At 35.7% G+C, this 25,165-nt stretch overlaps 1 protein-coding gene across 9 annotated transcripts in view; it reads left to right on the top strand.

The window, feature by feature from the left end:
* Window positions 1-25,165, top strand: part of NAALADL2 (N-acetylated alpha-linked acidic dipeptidase like 2) — a 455,965-nt gene that overhangs the window by 303,370 nt on the left and 127,430 nt on the right. For all 9 annotated transcript variants that reach the window (XM_065073810.1, XM_065073811.1, XM_065073809.1 and 6 more), the window contains one exon: window positions 21,943-22,086. In XM_065073810.1, the coding sequence (XP_064929882.1) occupies window positions 21,943-22,086 (144 nt within the window). The remainder of the gene's footprint in view (window positions 1-21,942; window positions 22,087-25,165) is intronic.

Below are 25,165 nucleotides of genomic sequence, written 5' to 3'. Positions count from 1 at the left end.
CAGTTTTGACCTTTCCCATATAGCAGTCATTGCTTATGAAGGAAATTTTGCATTGGAAATGGTAAATGCCATTCTCTTGTGTTTTGTGGTTTGTTTTTTTTCTTTTGGAGGACAAAATAGTATGTTTCTATTGTACACTGTGCAGATTACTCAACAGAGTTCTTTACAGTATCAGTATTTTAACACCATTACATGTGTTGTTTGAAATAAACAGATAATTAGGCAAACTTGGAGTTAAACACTTTGGGAAACATCTACGCAACAATAAAATTTTCTGTTCATTGTCAATGTATTTTAATCTTTTAATCACCAACGGCATTGGTTAATGCTTTTAACAACTTGCTTTAACCTTTGATCAGCCCTGAACTGGTCAGGAAGTTGGATACTTATACACTAAATTTTCTTCTGTTAAACATTGTTTAAAGCAAACATTTCCACTTTAGAAGTGGTGGGGTGTTTACCAGAAGTCCTTTTAATTTGTCTAATGCATATAATTCCTTAGGTTCTCACTGAAAAACTGTTTTGTGTTTTATAACAGCCCAAATATGTACTGAGGAATGAAGTCTTATCTTCTAAATACACGAGACTATATGCTGCTTCTTCCAAGTAACGGCTGGATAAACAAAAAAAACCCCACTTGTGCTACATATAAACAATATTCGCAAAGATTATATCATTGTATGTAATGAAAAATGAAAACTACTTACATTTCTTAGTCAACAAGGATTAATTAGAGTAAAAGTTTCAATAAACACCTGTCATTCCTTTTCATAGGATAAAAATAATGGAGAGGTGCTTAGGACTGGAGATACAGTCTCAAGGCCTGGCCATTTTAAAGTTTTTAGCAGTTTTCTGTTGACTTCAGGGTCAGAATTCAGTCAGAGTTTTCCACCTCTGAGTTACTGCAAGGTCAACGTAATAGAGATAAAAAATGTCACATCTGTGTAGCTGGTGCAACAGCATTTCAGAAAATGTTTTGAAGTTGGCTGTTTGGGAATTAATTCAATTTGCCAATGCATGTCCACACATCCTTCTCTTCTGTCATTACCTCTACTTATATTTTTTCTCTGTTATCATACAGAGATTTAGTAAAATCGCATTGCAATACTCATTCTTTCCACCTTGAAAAAGCTGTTGATAAATATAGCTGTTGCAATATATCTGATTTTATTTTTTAGCCTGATACTCAAACACTATTTTGTCTATAGTTGACTCTTATTTTTGACAGACTCATATTTCACCACTAGTAGTGTAGAATATATCAGAATATATTTATCCATTGACCCACTACTGGGTGGTGTCTGCAATATTACTTAGAGAATGGATAGTAATTATAAAACCTGGCTAAACTCCTTTGGTCATATCAGTAGCAAAACTGCTGTCTAAATCTATCTCTGTTCAAGTAGGCAAAAATTCAGCTGAATGGTATCCTTCATTATGCTGCTTGCTTGTGTTTAAAACTTTTTCTAGTACGCATTTTGAAGACATTAGCAGAGAAGGGCTCATTTTATTCTGTCATTATGAATTACATTTTGCTATTTATGTTCCATTACTTGTTTAGACTAAAGCCCATGGTTATTTGAAAGAGAATCTTCTGCTGTCAATAGAGTATTCTCTGTAGAATTAGCAAGTTTTCTCTGCTACACCTGCTACTTTAATCTACATTTATTTTTATACTCAATGAATATTGTTCTTATTTTGAAGAGGAAGTTAATGTCATTCTAGACCTGAAGTATTTTCCAAATACATATATTTATTTTGCATGAAAAAATATTTTTATATAATTTAATGTTTTTCTAATTGAAGGGCAGTAATTCTGTTGTTAACCTGTGTTTTATACCTCTGATTTCTTCATTAAATGCAGAAAATATCTGTCAATTGTTTTTTAGTGAATTGTGTGTTTTTAACTAAGATAATGGAGCAAAGGGAATTACCTCTGCCTTTTGAGGCACATGTAACCAGGAATACCATTGCCAGTTTGAGGTTATATTATAGCTGGTAGTGGTGCTATGCTGGTGCAAGATAAACAGAATCCCCTGTTTTAGGAAGGAGCAGCTTTAGAGATTAACATTGTTGCGTCATCTGGGGATATATTTGAATGCCTGACCTTGCCATGTTCCCATTTAGCTATTGCAACTTTTCATTATCTGTAAACTATTCATAAGTAACCTCACCTATTTATGAAATATGTATTACAGCTTTTGGCCACAAAAGGAGCAGTGAGGATATCAGTGTGTAATAATTTTGGTATCTGAGAAACACTATTTCAGTCCTGTTAGGAACAACAACAACAAAAAGTTACAATATCAGCAGCATTTAACTTCAGTAATTAATAAGTGCATAATGGATACTTCAGCATCTTCCAAGTGTTTGAACACATTGTCCTGTGAAGATCTTTAAGAAACATTGAATATGAGTTGACGTTTGTAACTAAATTCTGTTTTATCTAAGTCCTGTATGTTTCAGTAACATTACATTGGAAAAAAGTAAAAGGAACACAGTAAATTTGTTGTAATACATCTGAATAATGAGCACAAATAATGGAGGAGATAGCATTTTAGTCTTGCAGATTAGCACCTGATTGCTTGAAATCCTGCTTTAAAAAAAATCCCAATATATTTAGGTAGATTATACCAACACACCACTATGGATAGTATTGCAAAATAATGAACAAATGCAACTTTGTTTAGTTAACCTGTCATTTGAAAACAACCTGAGAAGTTGGGCTTTGGAAGTACCAAAAGTACTTATAATTGTATTGTAGTTCTCTGGAGTTAATTATTTTGAAAGTATAGTGAAGTTCATGTCTGAGTGTCAACTTCAGAATAATTGCCTACACACTGAGCACTACATACAGATATCTAACTCAAGGATTTGAAATGCATAAATATGATTGACATTTCAGCATCATGTTCAGAAATTCTTTTTAATATCTTATTTCAATGGAAGCTTAAATGCTTTTTGAAAATGAGCATTGCTCAAAATATTTTAGTCTAGACACTAGACTTCCAGTTGTATTTTCAGAATCTTGACCTGAGAATGTTAATATGAATATTTTTTCAGTCAGTCATAAGCAGGTGTAAATTGACTGCAGTAAAAATATGGTAGTTTATGCTCATAAATTATCTGGTCCTGTGACTGCGAACATACATTTAGATTATATAGCTCTTCTAACCCATCATTTGAATAGTATTACCTGGAAAAGAAAGATTAAGTCACTTAATGCATACCAGAATGTTTATGTTTGGGGTCAGATGCTCAGTAATAGTTGTTTTTTACATGTATGTTCTGTTGAGTCTTCCTAAAGTGAACAGGGGACTGTGGGTTAGTGAGAGACTTCAGGCTGAAGCTTTAAGGGCTTGACAACCTCCTGCTGTGAAAGGCAGGCACAGGGAAAGAAATCTTACTGTGGGGTAACTTAGGAAAGCACTTCTGAAATGCTGTGTCAGAAGCCTTCAATATTACAGGGGGGTTACGTAACATAGGTGATCTCCGTTTTGTGGGGGTTGTTTGTTTGTGTTGGTTTGTTTTTTAATTTATTTATTTAAAGAAAATTCCTTCTGAATTGAAAGCATGGCAAAGAGGAAGAAGATGATTTAAGGTCGACCTGGGTGTCTTTGAAGTGAAATTAATGGAAAACCTGCACCACTTTTGAAATCTTGAATTCTGTTCTTACAGATCTTTATCAGTGTAAAAACTTTGACAACAATTTCCACCCTCTTTACTTGAATAAATTGCTTTTAAGAGAGCTTGTAGATTAGACTTTGAACTGGAAAAGGCATAAACACATAGAAGAGTCTTGATTGTCAGTATGTTTTCTGTTAGCCAGTCTGTCAGATAAGAAGGCTTGACTCAGCTCTGAATTTTACTTAAGAGCTCATTAATATGAATGTAGAGTGTGACAATCCATTTATGTTAATAGAGTTTCTAGCTACAAATCCACGGAATACAGAACTCCCTCTTCCCACAGTGCATTTCTAATCCTTATTCACTAAACGTGACAATTTACCTTGCACACCCCCAATGTCTTTACGTGAGTGTCCTACGTATACTTACAGACACTACCCAGAACCTATTTTAAAAGTGAATGCATACTAATCCTTAGTATTAGATTCTAAATGCAGAGTTCTATTGAAATCTGAGCTCCCTAGTTGCTGGAGTATTGATGAAAACGTTGTCAGAAGTCCTTTGGGATTCTCTTTCCACTTATGTAGCTTTGTGATATAGCCATGGCAGAACAGAGCACCCGTGGGTTGGGTTAAGTGCCTAGTTGCAGCTTCCAGCTTTACCGTCTGATGAGATTGATCCATAGATAACTTTTTCACATTCTTTTTAAAGTACTGTTTACTTAAAATAGTCATTGTGATTAAATATATTGTGCTGATCTGCAGGTAAGTAACTTACCTAAAGAGGCTGGATTTCTGGTTTTGTTTGTTTATTTTTCATGGGTTGTTTTTCTTTAGTTTTGTTTGGGGTTTCTTTCCCCATTCCATTTCCAAGAAGAATGTTTAGATTGCTGTAGAATATGTAAGAACTTGCCTTTTTTTTTTTTTTTTTGTTGGTGACATTCCAGTTGTCAGGTACTACAAATGCCCACACTATGATTTGAGATTAAGATTTGATGTAAATATGCATATACTTGATCATTATTAAGAGTCGTTTTTGTCTAGTGTATGTAAATCTCCTTCTTGACCACTTTCCAGATAAATAATCATTGGCCAGTCTGATTTCGCCTGCATTTTAAGTTCTATTGGTGTCAGCCTTTCTATACCTTTTTGATCACACTCCGTTTATAGTTTAATGCATATCAGGTATTAATAGTTCAATGACCACTGAATTTAATGTGTGCCTTTTGTTGGCTTGGTTACTTTAGAAGTTAGGATGTGCTATTTCACCTTACAAGCTCGAAGTGTTGTATTGATGTGTAACAGAATTCCTGTCTTGTTCTGGGTCTGTCTATGTGAAATTGCAAAAGATTTTCAGAACCCTTGTGGTGAAAAATATCTTCCTGTGTTTAAAACTTAAACGCGTTCTTGAATTTATTCTGACTCTTGAATGTTTCTTAGTTTTTAATGATGTCACTTAATGAACTTGAGCAGAGCGGTAAGTAGATATACATTGGTTTTGGTTGAATTGGGAATTTGCAAGTTTGCTTTACTGAATTCAATCTCTTGGTTATTTTCAGGAAAATTGCAAAGTTTGCAGTTACGTTTTTTTCTCTTATAACTTTATGTTCTTTAAGTCATTGTCGTAATGATGAGTAGGTCAAGTAAATGAGTGGTATTCCAATGCCAGCTGGCATAGCTTTACTCTTATCACACATAGTTCATTGTTGGTAGCTATCAGAAATTTTATTGTAATCATATTGCTTTAGAGTTTGACTAAACTAGTGATTTATGTACTGAGTTATCACTAATTATTAAGTTTAGGTAATTAAAATAATTTTATCAACCTGTGATTTGACAAGAAAGTTCTCTAAACTTGTTTAATGTGAAGTACTTGTCCCAGAATAAATGTCTTTACTTTTTGAAAAGCCAAAGTTTGACTTAACACATTAACATAATATTGTGTATCATCTTCATTTAAAAAAAAAAAAAAAAAAAAAAAAAAATTACATTTGTAAAGAATTGCCAGAGCCATCTGAAGAAGGCTGATGTCACAATAACTAATCCATACTGAAGCTTGACTTTTCAATTTACATGTACACTGTTCAACAGAAATATCTCTGTGAAATTTCAGGGCAGAACACACCAATTGTAATTGCAAGACTGACTTTCTACATAATCCAAGCCAAATAATTGTGCCATCAAGCTCATAATTAATTTTAGTGTATATGTTGGAAATGCATTAGGTCTTGATTGTCGTTAGTGCTTCTGCAGTGCCTCCGAGTGAATTCTTCCAGTATTTTGCATTTTAAGCAAATGCCTTTGGGTTATTAATTGCAGGTCTACTCCATACAGAATGCCTGCCAACCTGAAGCAAAGCTCTGATATAGCTTTCACTATTCTTTTTTAAATTGTGTATAGATGGGAAGCACCACAGATGGGGAAGTGTCCTTGGTGTAGAACTTCATGGAACAACACTAAAGCTAATTGAGGTTTATATTTATAAAAGTTGCTCTGAAGAAGCTCACAGTTTCATAATTAGTCTGAATTATCTCAGTCTCTTGAGCACTCAGTGGACTATACTTTTCTGATCCAAGGCAATTTCCAACTCTAGGCTGCCAGCTCTAGTTTAGGTAGTTGGCCATTGTTGAACGTGTCAGATTTCTCCTGTATAGGGAAAATACAGGTTTGTGGCAGCTCAGGCATAGGGTACCATGTAGGATCTCTGTGTGTTTATGGTTAAGGAGGATTCAGTATAGACTTTGTCCTTCCAATGCAGGAGTTCTTTCACATCAGTTATGTCTTTTAGGAGTTGCCCCAAGTATAGAGTTGAATAACAATGTGTAACAGATGCAGTTCCATTTCTTTCTTTGGGCTGATGAAGTCCCTTTGGTAATATTTCATGACAAACACAGACTTTTGGGTACTCAGGCACCTCACACAGAGACCATGCACGCTGTATGTGGCCTGAGCCCTATAAGTCTAACCAGCACTTCTCTAAAAATCCTGTTTTCCAAAACTTGTGAGAAACAGGCTGATGATTTTAGGAAGCTTTTGATACAAATGGAATGACTTCATAATATCAGCCCTAGACATGAGATATATATTCTTAAAAAACCACATTTTTAGTTACAACTGGAAAAATACAGTAACATGGAGAATCCAGAGAGTACATCAATATGAAGGAGTTCAAGTTAGGTGAAGAATAGAAAAAAATACAATTGTAATTGAGTTCATATTTGTGGCTCTTTTTAGAGGTTTGTGTTGTGTTGACCAAGACTTCCTATGAACAGAAGAAAATTGTTTCATTTTAAAATTTGATAGCCAGAATATAGAGAACCAATGCTAATGAGCATACTTCCAACCAGTAGTAGAACAATACACCATTCTTCATTAGATTTTAAATAGATTTGTTTCTGGCTTTTTTCCTTGAGGACTTAAGCTACAGGTTAACAAACAAAATTTGAAATATTTACTTACAGTAGGAGACAGAGAAGTACTGAACAGATTTGGAAAGAAGTATAACGAGCCCAATTAATCTGAGACAGTACCTTATTCTGCTCGCTATGCTCTGATGGGAAGATTATTATTTAAACATGTTTGCATACATAACTCAAAACCTAATTTTGTGATTATGTTATATAGGTTTATAGATACTTGAAGTTTCATCAATGCGGGTCCTGCACTATGTAATTATATGTACAAGAGAGTTGTTTAAGGAAGATAAATATTAGCCTGTAGCAAATTCATGTTAATATATTAAATAATTTGTGTGATGAATTATTTGAGGCTTTCATTTTCTGTTTCCTCTTAGCCCTTTAAGACTTCTCAAGAGTTGGAGCCATGTTTTCAACTGCCGCTCATAAGTAAGATGAGATTTTTGTGAGAACTGAATCAAGGAGGCAGATGTTTTTTAAAAAGGACTTATTTCCTTCATTTCTGTGTTTTCTATCAAGTCAGTGGAAACAGAAAGCACAGTCTTCTATAGATATGCATACTTAATTAAAATGCATTTAGCATCTTCTCAGCATCTAGCTTTGTGACTGTGTACTCAGTGCTAATGACTGACTTTAGTAATGCAACATCTTTCAAATGCCTTCTTCATGCTTGGTCCTGAGTGACATTTTCAGTTAATTTTAGTGGTTATCAGGATTTAGAATTGCTTCAGCAGATTAAACCAAAATTGAATAAAATTTAATTTTAGTTCATGTAGGTTTGTAACTAAACTGAGTTTCTGGTTTTTTTATGTAGTAATTTTTTACTTGTTTCACAGCATTTAGTATCTTTTCCACATAATTATTCTATTGATGTTTTTGCAAAAGCCACACATGAAGTAAAAGCATAATCAAAAAGATCAATTTTATCTACAGACTGACGTAGTATTTTTGCCCTCTGATCTGTTATTTCCTATATATTAGACTTGTTCAGTGCAGTTGAACTGCAGGCAGTAAAATGAAATTATGAAACCTGAAATCATGTTAAGGAATACTTGAATTTTGGCCTTATAATGAATGGTGACGGACAACTAAACTGTTCAGCCAGTTCTGTCTCACTGCCTTAAGTGCTCTCATACGGCACACCATGTTTGAGAATAAACTGTTGTCTGCAGCGAGTGTATGAGAAAATAATATTTCATCTTTGAGTGGCTATAAATATTTTTTTCTGAGCAGAAAACAGATACTTGAGGACAAATTGCAACTTTCTTACTACACTATTGGCAGGAAATAGTTTATTATAAAATTGTAAATGTTCATTTGCACACTTGCATGAAATACAGTACCTGTGACAATAAAGAATGATGTTACATATTGTCAAGGCAATCACACAATGCATCAAGTGTCACTTGAATGGAACAGTGCCAATGGAATTTACAAATGTGACATCTATTTATTTCTACCAGTACTGAGAAGGAGATGAAATAATATGGAAGTGATGATTACTTATGTCACTTTCCTTTTATGAAAATAACTACTTTAACCCATGTGGTTATAATAGTCTGTGTGGTTTTTTTTTATTTATAGTTCTTTGTTTCTTTCAGTGAATCATATTTCTGTATATTTGCTTTTGCCTATCAATAGCATGGAGCCAAGAACATCTATTATCTACTGTAAAGTTGTGGCGATAGCTTATCAGATTTGTGGACTTCAGGCAAAAAATTCATGGAACCGAGTTGTGAGAGTGGAGTAGTAGAATCAGAATGGAAACAACACTGAGGGTTAGATTATCAAACGTATTTTGAAATAAGTGCTGAATGAACTTTACAATAATGATTAAGTGACATACTGGAATAATACCATGTCTTTCCCATTGAAAAAACCCTGGGTGAGGCTTGTGTTAGTACAACACCAAGTTAGAGCTTCTTTACTTACAGGTAAGATTTATTTGCCCAGGCTGTGCTCTCCAGAAATATGACTGAGCTGCTTCTAGTTGTGGAGCTGTCAGTGGCAGCAGGAGGGTTGTGATTTCGTGTGAATGGGTTTTGTGTGTGTGTGCCACATGCATGTGCATGTATTTGTAGGCTGTAACCAAGTCTATTTAGGCAGCTGTGCCATCACATTTAGTTATTGAACCAAAAGCTTCTATGAGGAGATTTTATAATACGATCAACACACACACAAATTTGAGTCCCAAGTACTGTTAGAATTCATATGTGTTTCTGTATGTCTAACTTCAGACATTTCAAGAGTCTTCTCGATAGATGTGGATGCCATGGATGTTTGAAACCTTGAGATCTGATCTTCAGAGACAGGGATATTCCCTGGAGATACCACAGGAGAACAAATTTTAACAGTAAGCCATTGAAAGGGAGAATGTTTGTCAACACTACTCACGTTTATGAATTTTTCGAGATACCATCATTGCAAATACCTGTAATATTGATGAAAAAATGAAATAAAGAATGTTGTCCTTGATACTGGCCTTTAGCATATAAAGAGCTCCACTTCTCAGTACACCTTTTACAGATAGTTTGGTTATTGTTTCTCCAGCCGAGCTGCATGTTTTTAAAGAAGAAGGTGATCTGGTCCATTGAAGTTTCAGCTTGTAAAGACAATTTACTTACTGCAAACTCTTTGCTAGTACTTACAGGAAAGTAGTGGTGAGATAGTATATTATTACATTCTCTTCCAGTACCAAGCACATAACAAAGCAAAACACAAAACACACACACACACCCCAAACAAAAAGTGAGTTGGAGAGTTGCCTTGTGTTCAGTGATTTAGCTGACACATAACTGCTGTGAAGAGTACAATTTGCATTTCTGTCAGTCTGTATACATTCTATATGCTTCTAGGTTATCATTTAAAATTCATTACACTTCAGGGTAACAGTCAAAATGAAACTAGATATCTATTGATTTCTTCTCCTCCACTGCTCTTTTGGGATTCTTCTAACCTGTGTTCTTTGCTGTAAAAATAGAAGAAAAAGAAGAATGGATTTCCTGATTTGCCTATGACCTGAGCAAGCTCTCCACTTTTAACAGTATAGAAGGAACAAAGGACAGTTCGATGCTTCAGTGTCCCTTAAATCAAGTAGTAAGAAATGACCCAGGAAGAGTAAGTTCTTTGAGGGAGCTCTAGAGAGCTCTGCCTTTTTATTTTAAAGGAGAGGGGACTGAAAATTAGTAAGGATGACATGTATGTATTAATTATAAACAATGTTTTAAGCCTGCTTAAGAGAATGCAAAAAACGTATAGAACTTCTCTGCTTATATTTTGCTTCTGCAATGTAGTGTTTTGACAAAATACCACATGTCTAGGCAGAAAATTTTAATGCACAATTAAAGTTAAATTAAGTAGTTTTGAAATCCTTTGAAAAAAAGATAGTGGGGATATCATGGTTATATTTAATCACGTGAACAAATCTATTTGCTAACTTAAATATTTCAATATTTGGTAACAGTATCAGCTTTTGGAGGTGGAGACATTGGTGTGTCTAGCCCACTATATGACTGCTATGGCATGCCATAATGACTACTTAGAAAGGAGGAATAAAGGGTTGATATAGTTCTGAAGGGAAAATGGACCACTAAAGATAATACAGTTACACTGATGCCTTTCAGAATCAAAGCAACTGAGACTGATAATTTTTGGGTTCACAAAATTAGTAGTTTCATTTTGAATTAAAGCAGGTAAAATATTTAGTTTTAGAATGTCCCATAAAGAATTTAAAATATTTTTAACTATAAAGAATTTTTAGAAATTCTGTGATATTCATGGAATGAAGGAGGAAACTGAAATACAGAGAAGTTCCCCTTTAGCATAAGTAAAGCTTTTGTGTGGTGAGGGTGGTCGAGCACTTGGAGAGGTTGCCCAGAAAGGTTGTGGCATTTCCACACTTGGAGATCCTCAGAACTCCTCTGGGCAATATCCTGGGAAACCTGCTCCAGTTTGAGCTGGCAACTTGTCCTTCACGAATGTCCATATGTCCCTTTCAACCTCAACTATTCTGTGGTTCTGACATTGTCCAGACTGCTCTGTTTGCTTAGGGGCCGTGAGCTGTTTTCATATAATATCTGGACGATGCCCTCTGTTTATGTTTCAGTCTTCTCTGCTAATTTTATATGAGACTGTTATATTTTCCAACGGGGATTATTTTCATAAGTTTTGCAGATGATGGCATATTTGCAGTTCACAGATCCAATATGGAAACTTGCTAATTTCTCTGAGGAGAAGCTTAACAGATGGCAGTCAAAAGAGAAAGTAAGGGATTTTATATATGTTTGGTTTTGTTTTTGTTTTTGTTTTCTAATGAGTGAAATGCTGGTGTCTACAGTTATGAACAAAGAACTTCAGAAATATTTTGCTGATCAGAAAACAAATGTGGCAAGGGGGAGCTACAGAGTTATGCAGAATGAGAATAGAAATCAATTTAGGTCATCCTGATTTGACATTCATTAGCATAGTATAGAGACAAAAAAGAAGAAAAAAAACCACAACCCAATTGTGTATCTCAATACCAGAAGGCAATGTGCATAGAATTGTTAGTTTGAATCAGAGTATTCGTATGGAATGAAAGTAAACACCTCATACACAGCTCCAGAAATGTTCAAAAATATCAACTGAACAGTAGTCGTTATTGAGGTCTGAGTCAGCAGCGCATACGTAAACCAGCATTTTTTACATATGGACAGACGGGGAAGACGTGCTGCTGGTTTGCTGCAACCCTTGCAGGAAGAAACTAAAAATAGATGCAGAAGGCTGATTCAATGTATGTGCTGTGATTCATTATTTAAAATCTTTGGGCTGACATTATTTAAAGTCTTTGGGCTGACAAGGGGATTCTTGTTGCTTTTGATTCTGTTTAGTAGTTATGAGTACGTAGGCATCTGTCCATTAGGATCTGACCTGTGATTAACGGCTCGTTTCTGATCAGCCATTACTCAGTTCTTGCATGATTATGATACATTTACCAGTTCTTTTATAAACTAGATGCTTACATAGTAACTTTTTTTTTCTTTTGTGTAAGGATTATATTATCAAGCTCAGATTTTTAAAATTTAAGATGAGGTGGTGTTCCCTTACAAATCAAAATGCAAGCTGTTTTTTTTTTTATTTTTTAAAATAACCCTAGAGAAAATGGAAACTATAAAGGTTTTTTTTGTTTTGTTTTGTTTTCAAAGCTGTAAGTAGCTTTTGAATTTATGTGCATATTTGAGTGTCATTCCATGCCAAGAACTGTCACTTTTTGTCCTAGAGGGCAAGAATATCCTCTCTAATTGTGCTTTGACAACACAAGGCTAAAGGAGGAATTGGAGGAATTCCTGCCACTCCATCTGCCTCCCTGTCCCATCTCACCTGCTCTGCTGATTTATCTGTTAAGAGCATGGCTATGATTTGGGCTGGGGAACTGATCTAGCTTTAAAGAACTTCAGGGAAGTTTGCTGATCTGGTTTGTAGGACGGGCACTGAAACAATTGTGCTGGCACAGTGAATGGCACTGCACTGTAGGGAGAGGAATAGGTAACGGTCTGTGGGAAAAGGGGGAGACTTCAAACCCTTGGATGACCCCATATGTCATCAAACTGAAGCCACAGTGTGAGTTTCCACAATTTCAAACATATATGGAAGAATAAATCAGATATATATTACTGTAAGAAAATCATAGTGTCCCACAGATAACATATGTAATTTTATTTCATGTTGTCCACCAAATATATACAGACAACATGTGATTCGGAGTTCACTACATGCTATAAACAAAATAATTGGTATCCTAAACCTGTCACTTTCAGTGTTTTCTTAGAGATTTTATATTTCCACTGCAATCCTTGTAGAGTGTTATAGGGCTTTTATTATTTTTAATAACAATAAATCTCATTATTGTGGGTAAACAGGAGTCCACACTTGTTTGTAACCAGAACAGTGATGGCATTTCTAACCCGATGTATATTCTGGCTGCTGCAAACATACTTCACTTGAAGCAAGCAGCCATGTTGCTGTTTGTAGTCTTGAACATCATTGAAGGGAAGGAAATCTGTATCAATGTCTCATTTCCATGTTTGTTGTTTGTTTCATCTACAGTGGCCATCACCAGTGTAGAAAAACAAGGTTTATGTCATGAGGGAAAAGCTAAAAGAGGAGCCCATTAATTCCTGAACCTGCCAGAAGTTGCTTATTTCTTGAAGTGGTTAACAGGAAACATAATTCATACAGGAGGTGCTTTGTGCTTCATCTGCAGTTGTGACTTAATGGTCCCACTATTGAGTGGGTTACCCATGCTTGGTGGTGACCTGGATCCTTTTTGTAGGAGGAAGATAAATCTGTGGTTTTGCTGGGCACACATAAAGTAAACTGAAAAATGCTAGTTATTCCCTTTTGTCATCCTTGCATCTTCTTCAAAAAGCATTGGAGAGGTAATAACCTTGCACTTACGGTAACTAGCCATAAAATAGAGCAAAGGTGCTTATCCACTCAGCGTACAAGATCTGCAGTGTTATCATTGTTGCTGTTTTTCTCACTGTGGGCTGCTACCAGACAGGAAAAGGGAAACAGTATCAGAATCTAAGTAAGGTCTGACTGGAGCACTGCAGATGGGAAAAGGCAGTTATAAAATCTGGGTGCTATAACTTTCTTTTTTAAAAAGAAGAATCATTTACTTACTTTGGAGGTAAAAAGTATTATGGAAGCAAATGTAAAGTGCTTATGTTCAAGACTGTGTCTGTGAATGCTATGTGAACTACATTATAACATATGAGGTATTAGATAGGTTTTGTGTCACATAGTGCTTTACTCTTACATAATTTGATGTTTTCAAAATTTTTGCTTTCAAAAAATATCTAAAGGAATGATCAAACCTTGCAGTAGCAGAATGTGGGATCCAGTGATGTTTTCTGTGTCCATTTCAAGAGCAAGCCAAAATCATTCATAGCACAACCACAGTCAAGGGAGTCAACTTGAGCTCGGGCTGTACTTGACCCTGGGTATATAGGCAGATGGGACAGACCCAAGTAGCTTTTGGGCACAAGCCCAAGCATATTTATTTCAGTAAAACTAATAAATCCATAATGTGTTTGTCACTTGAATTCAGAATGTTCCATAGTATTTCAGATTTTAAATCCACCTCTGTCAAGTTTAGTACATTTTTATTATGATAATTTTTGTTCCGTCATGCACACACACGTGCATATATGCTTCCTTCCAGCTTCTAGTTCAAGAACATTGTAGATGTACTTGCAGATACAGGATTCATGAAGTAATTTTACTCTTAAGATTTAAAAAAAGGTCCAAGTGTATGTGTGAGACTTAATATTTTGGATTATGCAGTAATTCTGGACATCAGATTAATCAAGCAGTTTTACTTAATTCCACTTGATTGATACCTCTGCATATTTTAGGAAAACACAATTTATCAGTTAAAGGTAAATGTGTTGTAGAATTATTTTAAGCATTATGTTTCAATCACTAATTTGGTGCAAAGATTCAAAGTTTAAGTGTTGTCACATTTGTTTTTTTAGTCCTTAATGATGCTTAATATTCAATTTGAGACTCTAGTAACATAGTTGCAGCATTTTGTGGTGAATCTTTTACATGGCTAATGTTTTTGAGTGTTTTCAATGTTTTTAGCTCTGATTATTCCTCCCACATGCCCTTACAGTGTGAAGTATCTATATTCTTAAATTTTATGAAGGTAGAAGACGTTAAGCAGATGTTTTGGTGTCAAGAGTACCTCAAACAGGATCCAAAATTAAATACCAAAGTTGTGAAGACGCTGGTTTGAGTTCAGCATGCATGCAGAGAATGAATTGTGCGGAAGCTGAAATTTATGGTTATTGGATTTTTTTAAATAAGCTTATTCTTAAAGTATTGAAGGCTATTTATTTTTTGTCTTGTAACCCATACAACTCCTTTCAATCCTTTTGAATATCTACTATCACTGTCAAAAGGACGGGTAGCAGTTTGTGTGTCCCATGGCCCAAACTCTTGTCTTTCAGTGGAGAGGTCCTTTCAGTTCAGTAGTGACACAAGCATTTGCTGACACAGGAAGAAGTGAGAATGACCTTGTCCTTTCTCTCCTGTTACATCCTGTTGTTACTAGAACATAGGAATGTGTTTTAGCTGTTTGTAATATGTGGGAGAATTGCTCTTTTCTTTTCATGACTTAGTGGTTACACAGTGGTCAGTTACGTAAAAAGGAAAAATTATACTTCTATGTAAATTGGCCTAGAAGAGTTATATAACCTTGTTGTGTTTCGGATACTTCTGTGTGATTTTAATGATGAGCCACTATAAAAAGCTGAGTGGAAAGGAGGATGCAAAATGGTGAGAGTAGTATGAAGAGTTTTTTGGGTTTTGGTGGATTTTTTTGCCATTTTATTACATATTTTTAGAAGGAAACAGGGGGATTAATGAGGTGGTTTTGCATCAGTGTGTCAAAACAGTTTTGCTTTCACAAACTAAATGTGTTATTTTTTTATTCTATTTCTCTTAAGGAGAAATAAGACTGACAGTATTTTTGAAGTACATTAAGTAGGCATTAAGACAAAAGTGATTTGCACTAAGAGATGTGGGGGGGTGCCATTTTTTTTTCTCCTTCATATCCATTAAGCACATTTCCTTGAGAGGGAGGGAAAAAGATGACAGCAGGTTCTAGAGGTGTATTTTCTTCTCATATCAGCTATAGAATTTCCAGTTTTATTTTTAGGGACAACAGAAATCTGTTTAAAGAGACAGTCTTGAGTAATATACATCCAGGTTTGCATCCATTCCATTGATAAAATGCGATGTAAAGAGAATACAGTGAATATACTTTGTAAAGCAAAACTATTTCCACAGTGTTGTGTATTTTTATATGTATCAATGAATGTATGGTCTTGTTATCTCTTGGGAGTTTCTCACATGTGTATGATATCCTTGTTTTTCTTCCAAACTCTTCCTGTTAACTCGTGACGTCAGGAGGGTATGGAATTTTTTTTTTAAAGTGTTTCTAAAAAAGTCTCTTTATTCATCACAACTGCTAAGAAAAATTTGAAAATTTCTTTCCGATACTTTCAGACTACTCTTAGTAACATATTGTTCCTCACTGCCTTTAAGTTCTATATTTTCTGTAAATGTGCAAAAGCCCTTTATAGGCACGCTGTCTTCCCCACCCATATGTCAGATCAGTACAGAGTTCTAAGCAACCCTCGTCCATTTGTGAATCATTCATCCTGAAATGCAAACTGCCACAACGCCATTGTAATTGGCAGAACAGTTCATCATCTCATGCTTCATCGCCTGTAAAGCTGCTTTGAAAGCCCTTAGTTGGGACTGCTGTTAAAATCCCTGGTTGCAGAACTTCAAAGATCTTTTTTTTGCAAAAGAGAAGCAAATGTTTTCCTTTTCCTCCGTATTGCTACCAGTGGCTACTGAAGCAACGTACTTCAAAATTGACATATGTTCCACACTGTAATTCTGGTGAATAGTTCATAGAGACCTGAACAAAGACATAGCAGCAAAATGCTTGTTACCACTTCTGCTCCACAGGCATCTGCTCTGCGTTCTGCTCTTCTCTTCTCTTCAGTAACATTTTTCTGTACCAGTTATTTTTATTATCCTTGCTGATATTTTTAGCTTAGAGCTCCCAAGATACTCTCTAAGTCTGAAGCTGTGGTCTTCTCCTTCCCATTAATAAAATCCATTCTGAGTTCCATTTTAAGCACCGTAGGGTGATCAGCACTATTTTTAGTACATGTAACTAAGAATACCAGTTTCCATGGAACATTGTTTTCTTTGCTTTAGAGAGATAGAAGAAGAGCTCTCCAGTTGCCTTCATGTAAAGAAAAACATGTCTCTGACATTCAAAGTCCCAAATGCTTGAGCAGGTGTGGGGCTTTCCCAGAATTTCCTGTTCGTAAGTGCTTGGAGAACAGCTTCATTTTTTGTGCATCAGCATTCTCACTGTGACCATTTACAGCCAGAAGTGACAGCCACAATCAGTTTATTTTTCTTCCCATGTTCAAAAAGAGTATTTAGGAAGGAAAAAATACATCAGTGACTGTGAGGTGTAGCAGATGGGTACATTTCATATCAGAGGTTAGACAACACCTGTATTCTAAGAATCTGCTTGAACCTGCAATTTCTTATGAGTATGACTATCCACATACTAATAGTGTGATTGAAAAGCATATAAGAAGTAAGTAGGATTTGTCAGGAAAAGCTGTTTCTTTGTGGAACTATTCATTGGAAATGCAATGTGCAGAAACAGCAGCAACAAAAAGAAATTAATTTGATGTATAATGCTCCAATACGACTGTGCAAGCCTTGTATAGCAGTGTCAATCGAAGGTATGAAGTCTTAACTGAAGGCTGCTTTTTGAGGAGGAAGAGTCACGTCTGTCTTAAAAATGCTGCTCATGGACAGTATTGTAAGCAGCTGTATCTGAAGATGTGACAAAATAGCTGTTGCATCTCAGAATTATGATGACGGACAGTAGGGATGTGGTTTTGGTACCTAGAACCACCAGCTGACTGATGGAGTCTTCCTGTAGTAGGCACTGCACAGTCCCTTACATACATCTAGGGATACCACAGATAAGCTGATTTTGCAGGGAATTATAAAGAAAACATTGTAACTGGCTTCATGAGAGCAAATGGAAGCCTCACAGCTACTGAATGTATCAGCAAGCTGTATACAGGTTTAAAGCACAAATGATATAAGTGTCTATGATGTATCAGTTTATAAATCTTAGTTTTTGTCACGGTTAATACAAGATCAAGTGTTGACGAAGGGCAGTGCAGAAGATAAACTGAGAATGTGCAAATAAAAGAATACCTCTTTCACAGAAGTGCATTGAAGTAACAGTTTACTTCAGGCGATTGAATGACAGAACCATCTTATTTGACCAAACGCACTTTATTCTATCTTCTACGCTCTAATTTCTCATAGTGTGCTGTGAAGTCCTGCTTGGAGTGTCTCTTCTCAGCATAAAACTGTTTGTCAAATTTCTATTAAGCTTAAGGTGAAAAATTAATGAGCCATTCACTTCAGATATTTCAAAACTAATACTGTTCTATTATTAATGCAGCAGAAAGTCAAAGATGTGGGTATGTACAATTATGGTTCAGTGTTCAGTCAGACACTACTTTTTTCCATACTTTAGGGAGGACATCATTAAAACAGTGTTTCAGGTCATAGAAGGAATTATTTCAATGAATTTTATCAGTAAACTTTTTAGACAGTTTTATATATTAACTTTTTGTTTTATCAGATCCTGGCAGAAGGTGACTTTAGTACATAGATAACAATGAAATACAATATTCTGTCCAATCTTTCTCTGAATCTGGAATTTAAATAAAAATGAGCAAAAGGTTGATTCTTATAGCACAAATGTTTTTAGAGAAAAATAAATAAAAGCCTAATTGAATAATACTGAAGAAGCTGTGGATAAAGTAATTACATTTTGACTAGAGAAGTTTGACATTTTGATTCTCTTCTGTTTTATATGCTCTGATTTTTCAGCCCCGACAAAAGTCATTGAAATGATGGTAAAATTGTACTTAGCCCAGAACTGAGTGGCATATGGTACACAAGTATCACTCTTAAATTCTCCCAGCAAAAACTTTTCAGAAATCTCAGAACATTTTACTAAGACCAGTACGTTAAGTGATAGAGCATTATGAAACACCAGGTTATAACTGTGTATCCCATACGGAGCAGTACAGGAACTGATGCGCAAGGTTTGTGCTTGCAATGTAAAAGAAAACACGAAACATAGTCACTGCAAATGTAGGAATGTAGTTCTCACTGTCTATGCAGAAGCTTTCTAGAGATTGCCTCTTTTTGTGCTACTAAAATTAACTTCATAATTGATTAGCATATTTTTCTTCTTACATTCCAGTATGTTCTCTAGAGTCTTTCTTAAATTAATAGCAGTTCTGGGCCTGGCAGTGTTAAATTGTTAGACTTGCATAAATAAAGGAATTCTGTTTCTAGGAGGATTTTCATGCTATAAAATTAAATTTCATAACAAGCAAAATCTGAAATTTAAATTATGCTCAAAGCATTTGTTGTGCTCACAGATCCTGAAAGCACAGTGTGTTCCAAGGAGTCTGGCATCCAGGAGGGAAAGGGCAAGAACCTCCCTAAGTCCTTTCAGTACCTGGGTTTCTTTATGAAGTTTCACTGCACTGTACAGGACCAAGCCCATGAGTATTTAAAAACTGAATGATTGTGCTTTAAGTAGCAGCCCTGGAAATGTCCAGATTTTTCAGTGTGAACTGTGTTTTACTGGGGAGACTGGTCTTGACCCTTTCACTTTTGAACCCTGATCGTGATGTGCAGGTAGGTTCCTCAGTCTCCTGAACAAGGCACTCTCATGGCAACTAATAAATGGCTGGCAGGGGGAAAAGGAACTCTTACATGTTTTTTTCTCAAAGCATTTTTTAAAAATTAGTTCCAATACTGCTTTTTAGTTAATAGTTTTGGAAGTTCAGTTACTAGAGAATTGGTTATAAATTGGACCTGGAAAATATGTCAAGAGGACATCTAGTCTAGCACCTTGCCTCAGGGAGGAGAGATTGACCATATCTTTATTTAATCTTTTCTTTAAAAATATTTCAGTTCTAGAGATTCTACCACCTGCCTAGGCAAGTCCTTATGAATTCCTCCTATTTTTATTCCAGGTGACTTAATTCTCCCTTTCTGTATTTTAATTTTTTAATTATTTTTTCCATACATCAAACTCCATCTTATATTGTGAAGTGATTTCTTTTCAAACATTGGAGGTTTTCTCCTGTAACTTGTTCTTGAGAGTTGATCTTTCACAGTTTATTCAGGTGTGAAGCTCAAGTTGTGGATAAATGGAGAAAGCAGAGATGCTTTTCATCTGGAACGTTTTGAGCTTCGTTGCTCCTGTAGTAATCTGCAGATTGACAAGCAATAGACAGAAGATAATGTCTCAGTCATACATCTCTGTTGGACATTCTAGGATGCTTTTTGATTCCCAAAACAGACCATCAAAGCTTGAGCAAACTGATTTTTACCATCAGTTCACTGAAGTAACAGCTTTGAGGGATTTTCAATCCTGCCCAAATTTGATCAGACCAAACTTTTTCTAAATGACCATGTTTTGAACCAGTTTCACCTTTCCACTTAACGTTTTGTCTAATTCTTTCGAAGTGAAGACTGAAAACACTTGCACTGTGTATTAAAGCTGAACAACAGATTTAGGATTGGTTTTGTTTGTTTGTTTGTTTCCCATATTTAAATGCTATAGCCTTGGTCAATTTTTGCATTATGGTTAAGGACATACTGTAAGAAGTCTCAGCAGCTTCTCACACAAAAATGAAAACAAAAGGGGGATACGTGTGGATTTATTTTGTTATATTGTGGTTCAGTACCAATGCTCCTGATAGCTATTTTATAGACATCTATTAGAATGCGTGCTGCTGGTTTCTGATAGCTTCTTCCCTTTGTGATTGTAGTCGCACAGAATGTGAAGGTTGCTTTCTGGTTGTGAAGAACCTCCATGTCAATATGGAAAATGTGGTATTTTTTTCATAGAGGTCTCAAGAGAAAAGCATTGAATTCTGAACCTCTAGTTGTAAGTTTGGAAATTATTCAGTATGGGCAGGTATATTGGAAGGCTTTTAGAGTTTTGAAGGCTGCTCTGGAGCTGTTTTCTGCCCCATGCTATGAATCTTCACTCCTTTTCCATTGTGGGCTTTTTGTCTGCAAGAAGGGTCTTGCTTTCCATGGGAAGAGGTGATGGCTTTATTAGGGCAGCTGAAATAGTTGAGAAAAACAGATGAACACTTTGTCCTGAAGTGCTTCAAAGCATTTCCATGTACAGAGTTTGCTTTTTTTTCCAGTTTTGTTGGTTGGTCTCCCAAAATACCTCATGAGAAATCTCATTCCCATGCTTGCATGTTAGACAGTCATGTGTATGGAAACTCACCATTTTCAGTTAAAGGGAGATATTAAAGTATGTATGAATCTGCTGATATTGTGAGGTTTCTTCTTAAGATCTTAAAATTGTAAATGATGATGCTTCCTGGTCTGTACCTTCCTCCATTTGATGTGTCTCTTTAGTACACTATTATTCTACACTTCTTTCAGCTGAGCCTTCAACCTTGGATCACAGAAAACCTCCTGCATTTATAAAATAACCTATAGTCACCTTAGCTGCATTGACCCCACTTTGAGTCAATGAGATGATCAGATTGTATTCTTTAAAAGGGGAAGATGTATATTCAGATTTCCAGGCTTTTTGGTATATGCAAAGAATCACATCTCATCAAGATGCCAGTATTTCATCAACGTACATCCTCTCTGGTGTGCTTCTTGTCAAAGTTCTCACAAAACCTTGTTTGTGTGATAGCTCGCCCCTCAAACAGTTTTGGTAGCGCTACTTCTGTAGCATTTAAACATTTTGGCATCCCTACCAAAGCAAACAGCCTTATAAGTAGTAGCATCATTCAGTGCAGACAGACACACACAATTTCAGGCTGTTTAAATGTCTGCTCTTCCCTGAAAGTCTGTGTTCAGTTCTTACTTGAATTTGAAAGTTATTCCTGATCAGTAATTCTATTTTTCTCTGATTTCTTTAATTACAAATAAAATTTAATTTGTTGTGTTTAAGTCGTACACAATCTAATATCTACTTGGACTCATTGACAGTTTATTTCTTGTGGAACCATTGCCCAAAAAACTATATTATGTGCTGGTAATTTGGTGGCACATATTCTTGAAGGGATTTTTTTTTTTTTTTTCAGTAAGGTAAGTAAAAAATAATCACTGTTTATCTAAATGAGTTGTTTTAAGCTGTATTGTAGACATTTGCTTATTTTGTTTTGTTGATACAGAAGAGAAATTTTCTAATTTTCATTCACTAAATTGCTGTTGTCTTTCTGTCATTTAAGATGGAAGCTACAGACAAAATCGACTGAACCTCACAACACTGTTAGTACAACCTATTTCTGCAGTGCTTGCCAAGAAGCTTGTTTCCTTACCTGAGGACACTGTTCAAAAAGATAGGTGTATACCCCTCCAAATGCCAGCTACAGGTAATGCTTTTTAAATAATCTTTTCATCTAACTATGAGATGTTTTTCAAGGACTCCAAATCTGTATTCTATAACTATATATAACTAAGAGGTTTCACTGATTATGTTTTGCTTAGCTGCTCTCTAGAAGAGACTATGAAGGATCTAAAAATTATCCTCCCATAATCTGTTAGATGTAAGTTGTTTTTTAGGGGGTGGAAAGGCAGCCTCTTAGTGTAAGGCATTAAGCTCTGATCTTTAATATAGACTTAAACCCAGCCTCTACCTAGATACTGTCACTAGGGAGATTTGGTTAGTGCTGCAGTATGGCTTGTTTAAGCCTTGTTGTACTACTAAGAACATGATTTTAACATTAAGGCACCAGGAGCGCTATCAAAGTTATTCTGTGTCTTTTTTCTACTGTAGTTCTAAACAGTTATATGTCTTTCTGTGTTCCTTAGTTTGTACCTGCTATAGAATAAACAGTGTATTGGTGTCTCAACCTTCAGGCACCTTTTCTTCCAAGTTTCACCAGGAAAATGGTCATAATGATAAGAACAAAATACCTTGAGTAGAGCTACATGTAATGAAAGAATGCATTCGGAGTTTCTCTTCTTAGATACTGCCATTAGCAAAGTCATACAGATTCTTACTTGAACAATTTACTGCTGATGTGGGGGGAAAAAAGTGAGAATACAGCCTTCTAACAAAGATACTACACAATGTTTCAATGAAGGAATGAATGCCTTCCAGATAATGTTCTGGATGGGATGCATGTTTAAACAGTAATTCTGTTTTGATTTTTGTTTTGTAGTAGCCTAACTTTCACCAGAAAAAAAAAAAAAAAAAAAAAAAGGCAGAAAAAAATGTATGTTTTATTATAATGCCTATTTAAATGAATTGATTTGCAGCAGTGGCCCTGGAAAGGGGAGGCAAATTAAGTTAACCACTGTATCCTGTGATGAGAACAGTAAAAGCAAATTTTAAGGGCAACCATTGTACTATCCTGTATGTGCTGTATCACTTATTTATTGCTTTTGGAAAGTTGTTGTGGAATAGGAATAAAATACAAGTCATAAAAAAGGTTGATTAATTTTATGACTTGTGTTAGCATTTGTAGTTACACATACTAAAATAAAGCAGAAAGATCTAATGCTTCATGGCTTAAGCTGTTGTGGTTAGGCAGGACTATTGCTCTCCATGCATGGCTGACTGGATATTAAAATTTTAAAGATGAACTGATCTTCTCCACAACCAGTAGACAAAGACTGTGTAAATGGGAAAAGGTCAATGTGGAAGGAACAAGTGCTGAACCATTCCAGATAGGATGTGTGAAGCTCGCTAGGATTGCAGGAATTGTCAACAGCTGAAGTGCCTAAAGGAAAGCATGAATTTGGGCTGGCAAGTGACATTCATTTTGAAAAGATAAAAGGCTGCACTATGTCCCTTCCTCAAAAAGCTTGGTGTGGAAGCTGCAGGACAGCATCACCTGAATGGTTGCTTGTTCTACCTTTTCTGTGCCAGGTGTGATGCATCTTGTTTTATTTCCCTGAGAAGCCAGGAATTCTGTGTGGTGGAATATTTCTGGAAAGAAAGAATATTCCAAGCTAGCAAACTAGTAAAAGCCAATCCACATCTGGCTTACTGTGGGTGAACACAACAGCTTGTGTTTGATTTCATGGAAAGTTTCTGAACTGCAGTAATCTATGTGAGATTTTTTTAAGTTAGTTTATTGAGCAAGTAGGGTCTATAAGTAGTCTTGCATAATTCTGTAATGCATTATTATATAATTTGTCTTGAAATAATGGTGGAACTGTGGGTGTGCTGGAGCATAGTGTCCTGAAGTGTTCTGTAGCAGCGTTAATGGAAGAGATAAAAGACTGGTATCATGATAAGAAATCTTGTCTATTTAATAATAGTATTAATAGCTAAAGAGAAAATGCTGAACAGAGCAATGCATATGAGAACAGTGAAGGCTGAATTTGCAGTCTTCCTGTTGATCTGAAGAAGCTTAAGAGAAAGTTTTCACTTCTGACGTAGAGCTCATCACTTATCTGCCGAGAGAGGTGAATGAGCAATTCAGATGATTGGTTGGCTTAAAATTTGTTAGAATAAAATGATCATCATTCTGCCATCAGTATGTTTCAAAAAGCTGAACAGCAGATTCATCAGTAATGATTAAACATTTATATATAGTTTTCTCACATTGCCTCTTTTTTCCCTTAGCCTTGCAGTTTTCAAGAGACATAATGTGACAGAGGGAGTGGGAGGATATGGAGAGAAATACCTGAGATATATTGAACACTTAGAACCTACAAAGTGAATAGTGAGAGTTGAAGTTAGTTATTACCTTTGTTTTAGTTGAAGTTAGTAATTAGTTTTGCTTTTTGTTTAGTACGGTGCGTCATTGTTAATCCTCATTAATCTGAAATTCTGCCCTCCCATGAACTTTTTCCACAAAAATGGGCAATTAAGAGGAATGTAAGAATGCAGTTTTATAGAGAAACTGTGCATTCTGAAGCTTTCTTTTTTTACAGGATATTGCTAAGATATTTGCTACAGCATTGTGAAGATTGTTGTAAAACTGAAGCACCCCTATAAATATATATGAAGAAAGCTGCCTTGCAGTGTTGCAGTAAAGTTTCTTCCTTAAATTATCTGCCAGTTTGTAGATTTCAGTCAGGCACAAATAATCCCTTGTCAGTGAACCTCTTGAGTATTTGTAGTAATTCTGTCTAGTGGAATATAACTTACAAACGGTTTTTCATCATTAATGACCATACAAGACTGGGCTTGAGGACTCATCACAGAATCACAGAGTGTTAGGGACTGGAAGGGACCTCAAAAGATCAGCTACTCCAATCCCCCTGCCGGAGCAGGAACACCTAGATGAGGTTACACAGGAAGGCATCCAGGCAGGTTTTGAGTGTCTGCAGAGAAGGAGACTCCACAACCTCCCTGGGCAGCCTGGTCCAGTGTCTGTCACCCTTACTGAGAAGAAGTTTCTTCTCAAATTTAAGTGGAACCTTTTGTGTTCCAGTTTGAACCCATTACCCCTTGTCCTATCATTGGTTGTCACGGAGAAGAGCCTGGCTCCATCC

This window comes from Columba livia, chromosome 9 (assembly GCF_036013475.1).
Source record: "Columba livia isolate bColLiv1 breed racing homer chromosome 9, bColLiv1.pat.W.v2, whole genome shotgun sequence".
NCBI lineage: Eukaryota > Metazoa > Chordata > Aves > Columbiformes > Columbidae > Columba > Columba livia.
The sequence above is the reverse complement of the archived record's forward strand: the minus strand, read 5'-3'. Positions and strand labels throughout refer to the sequence as shown.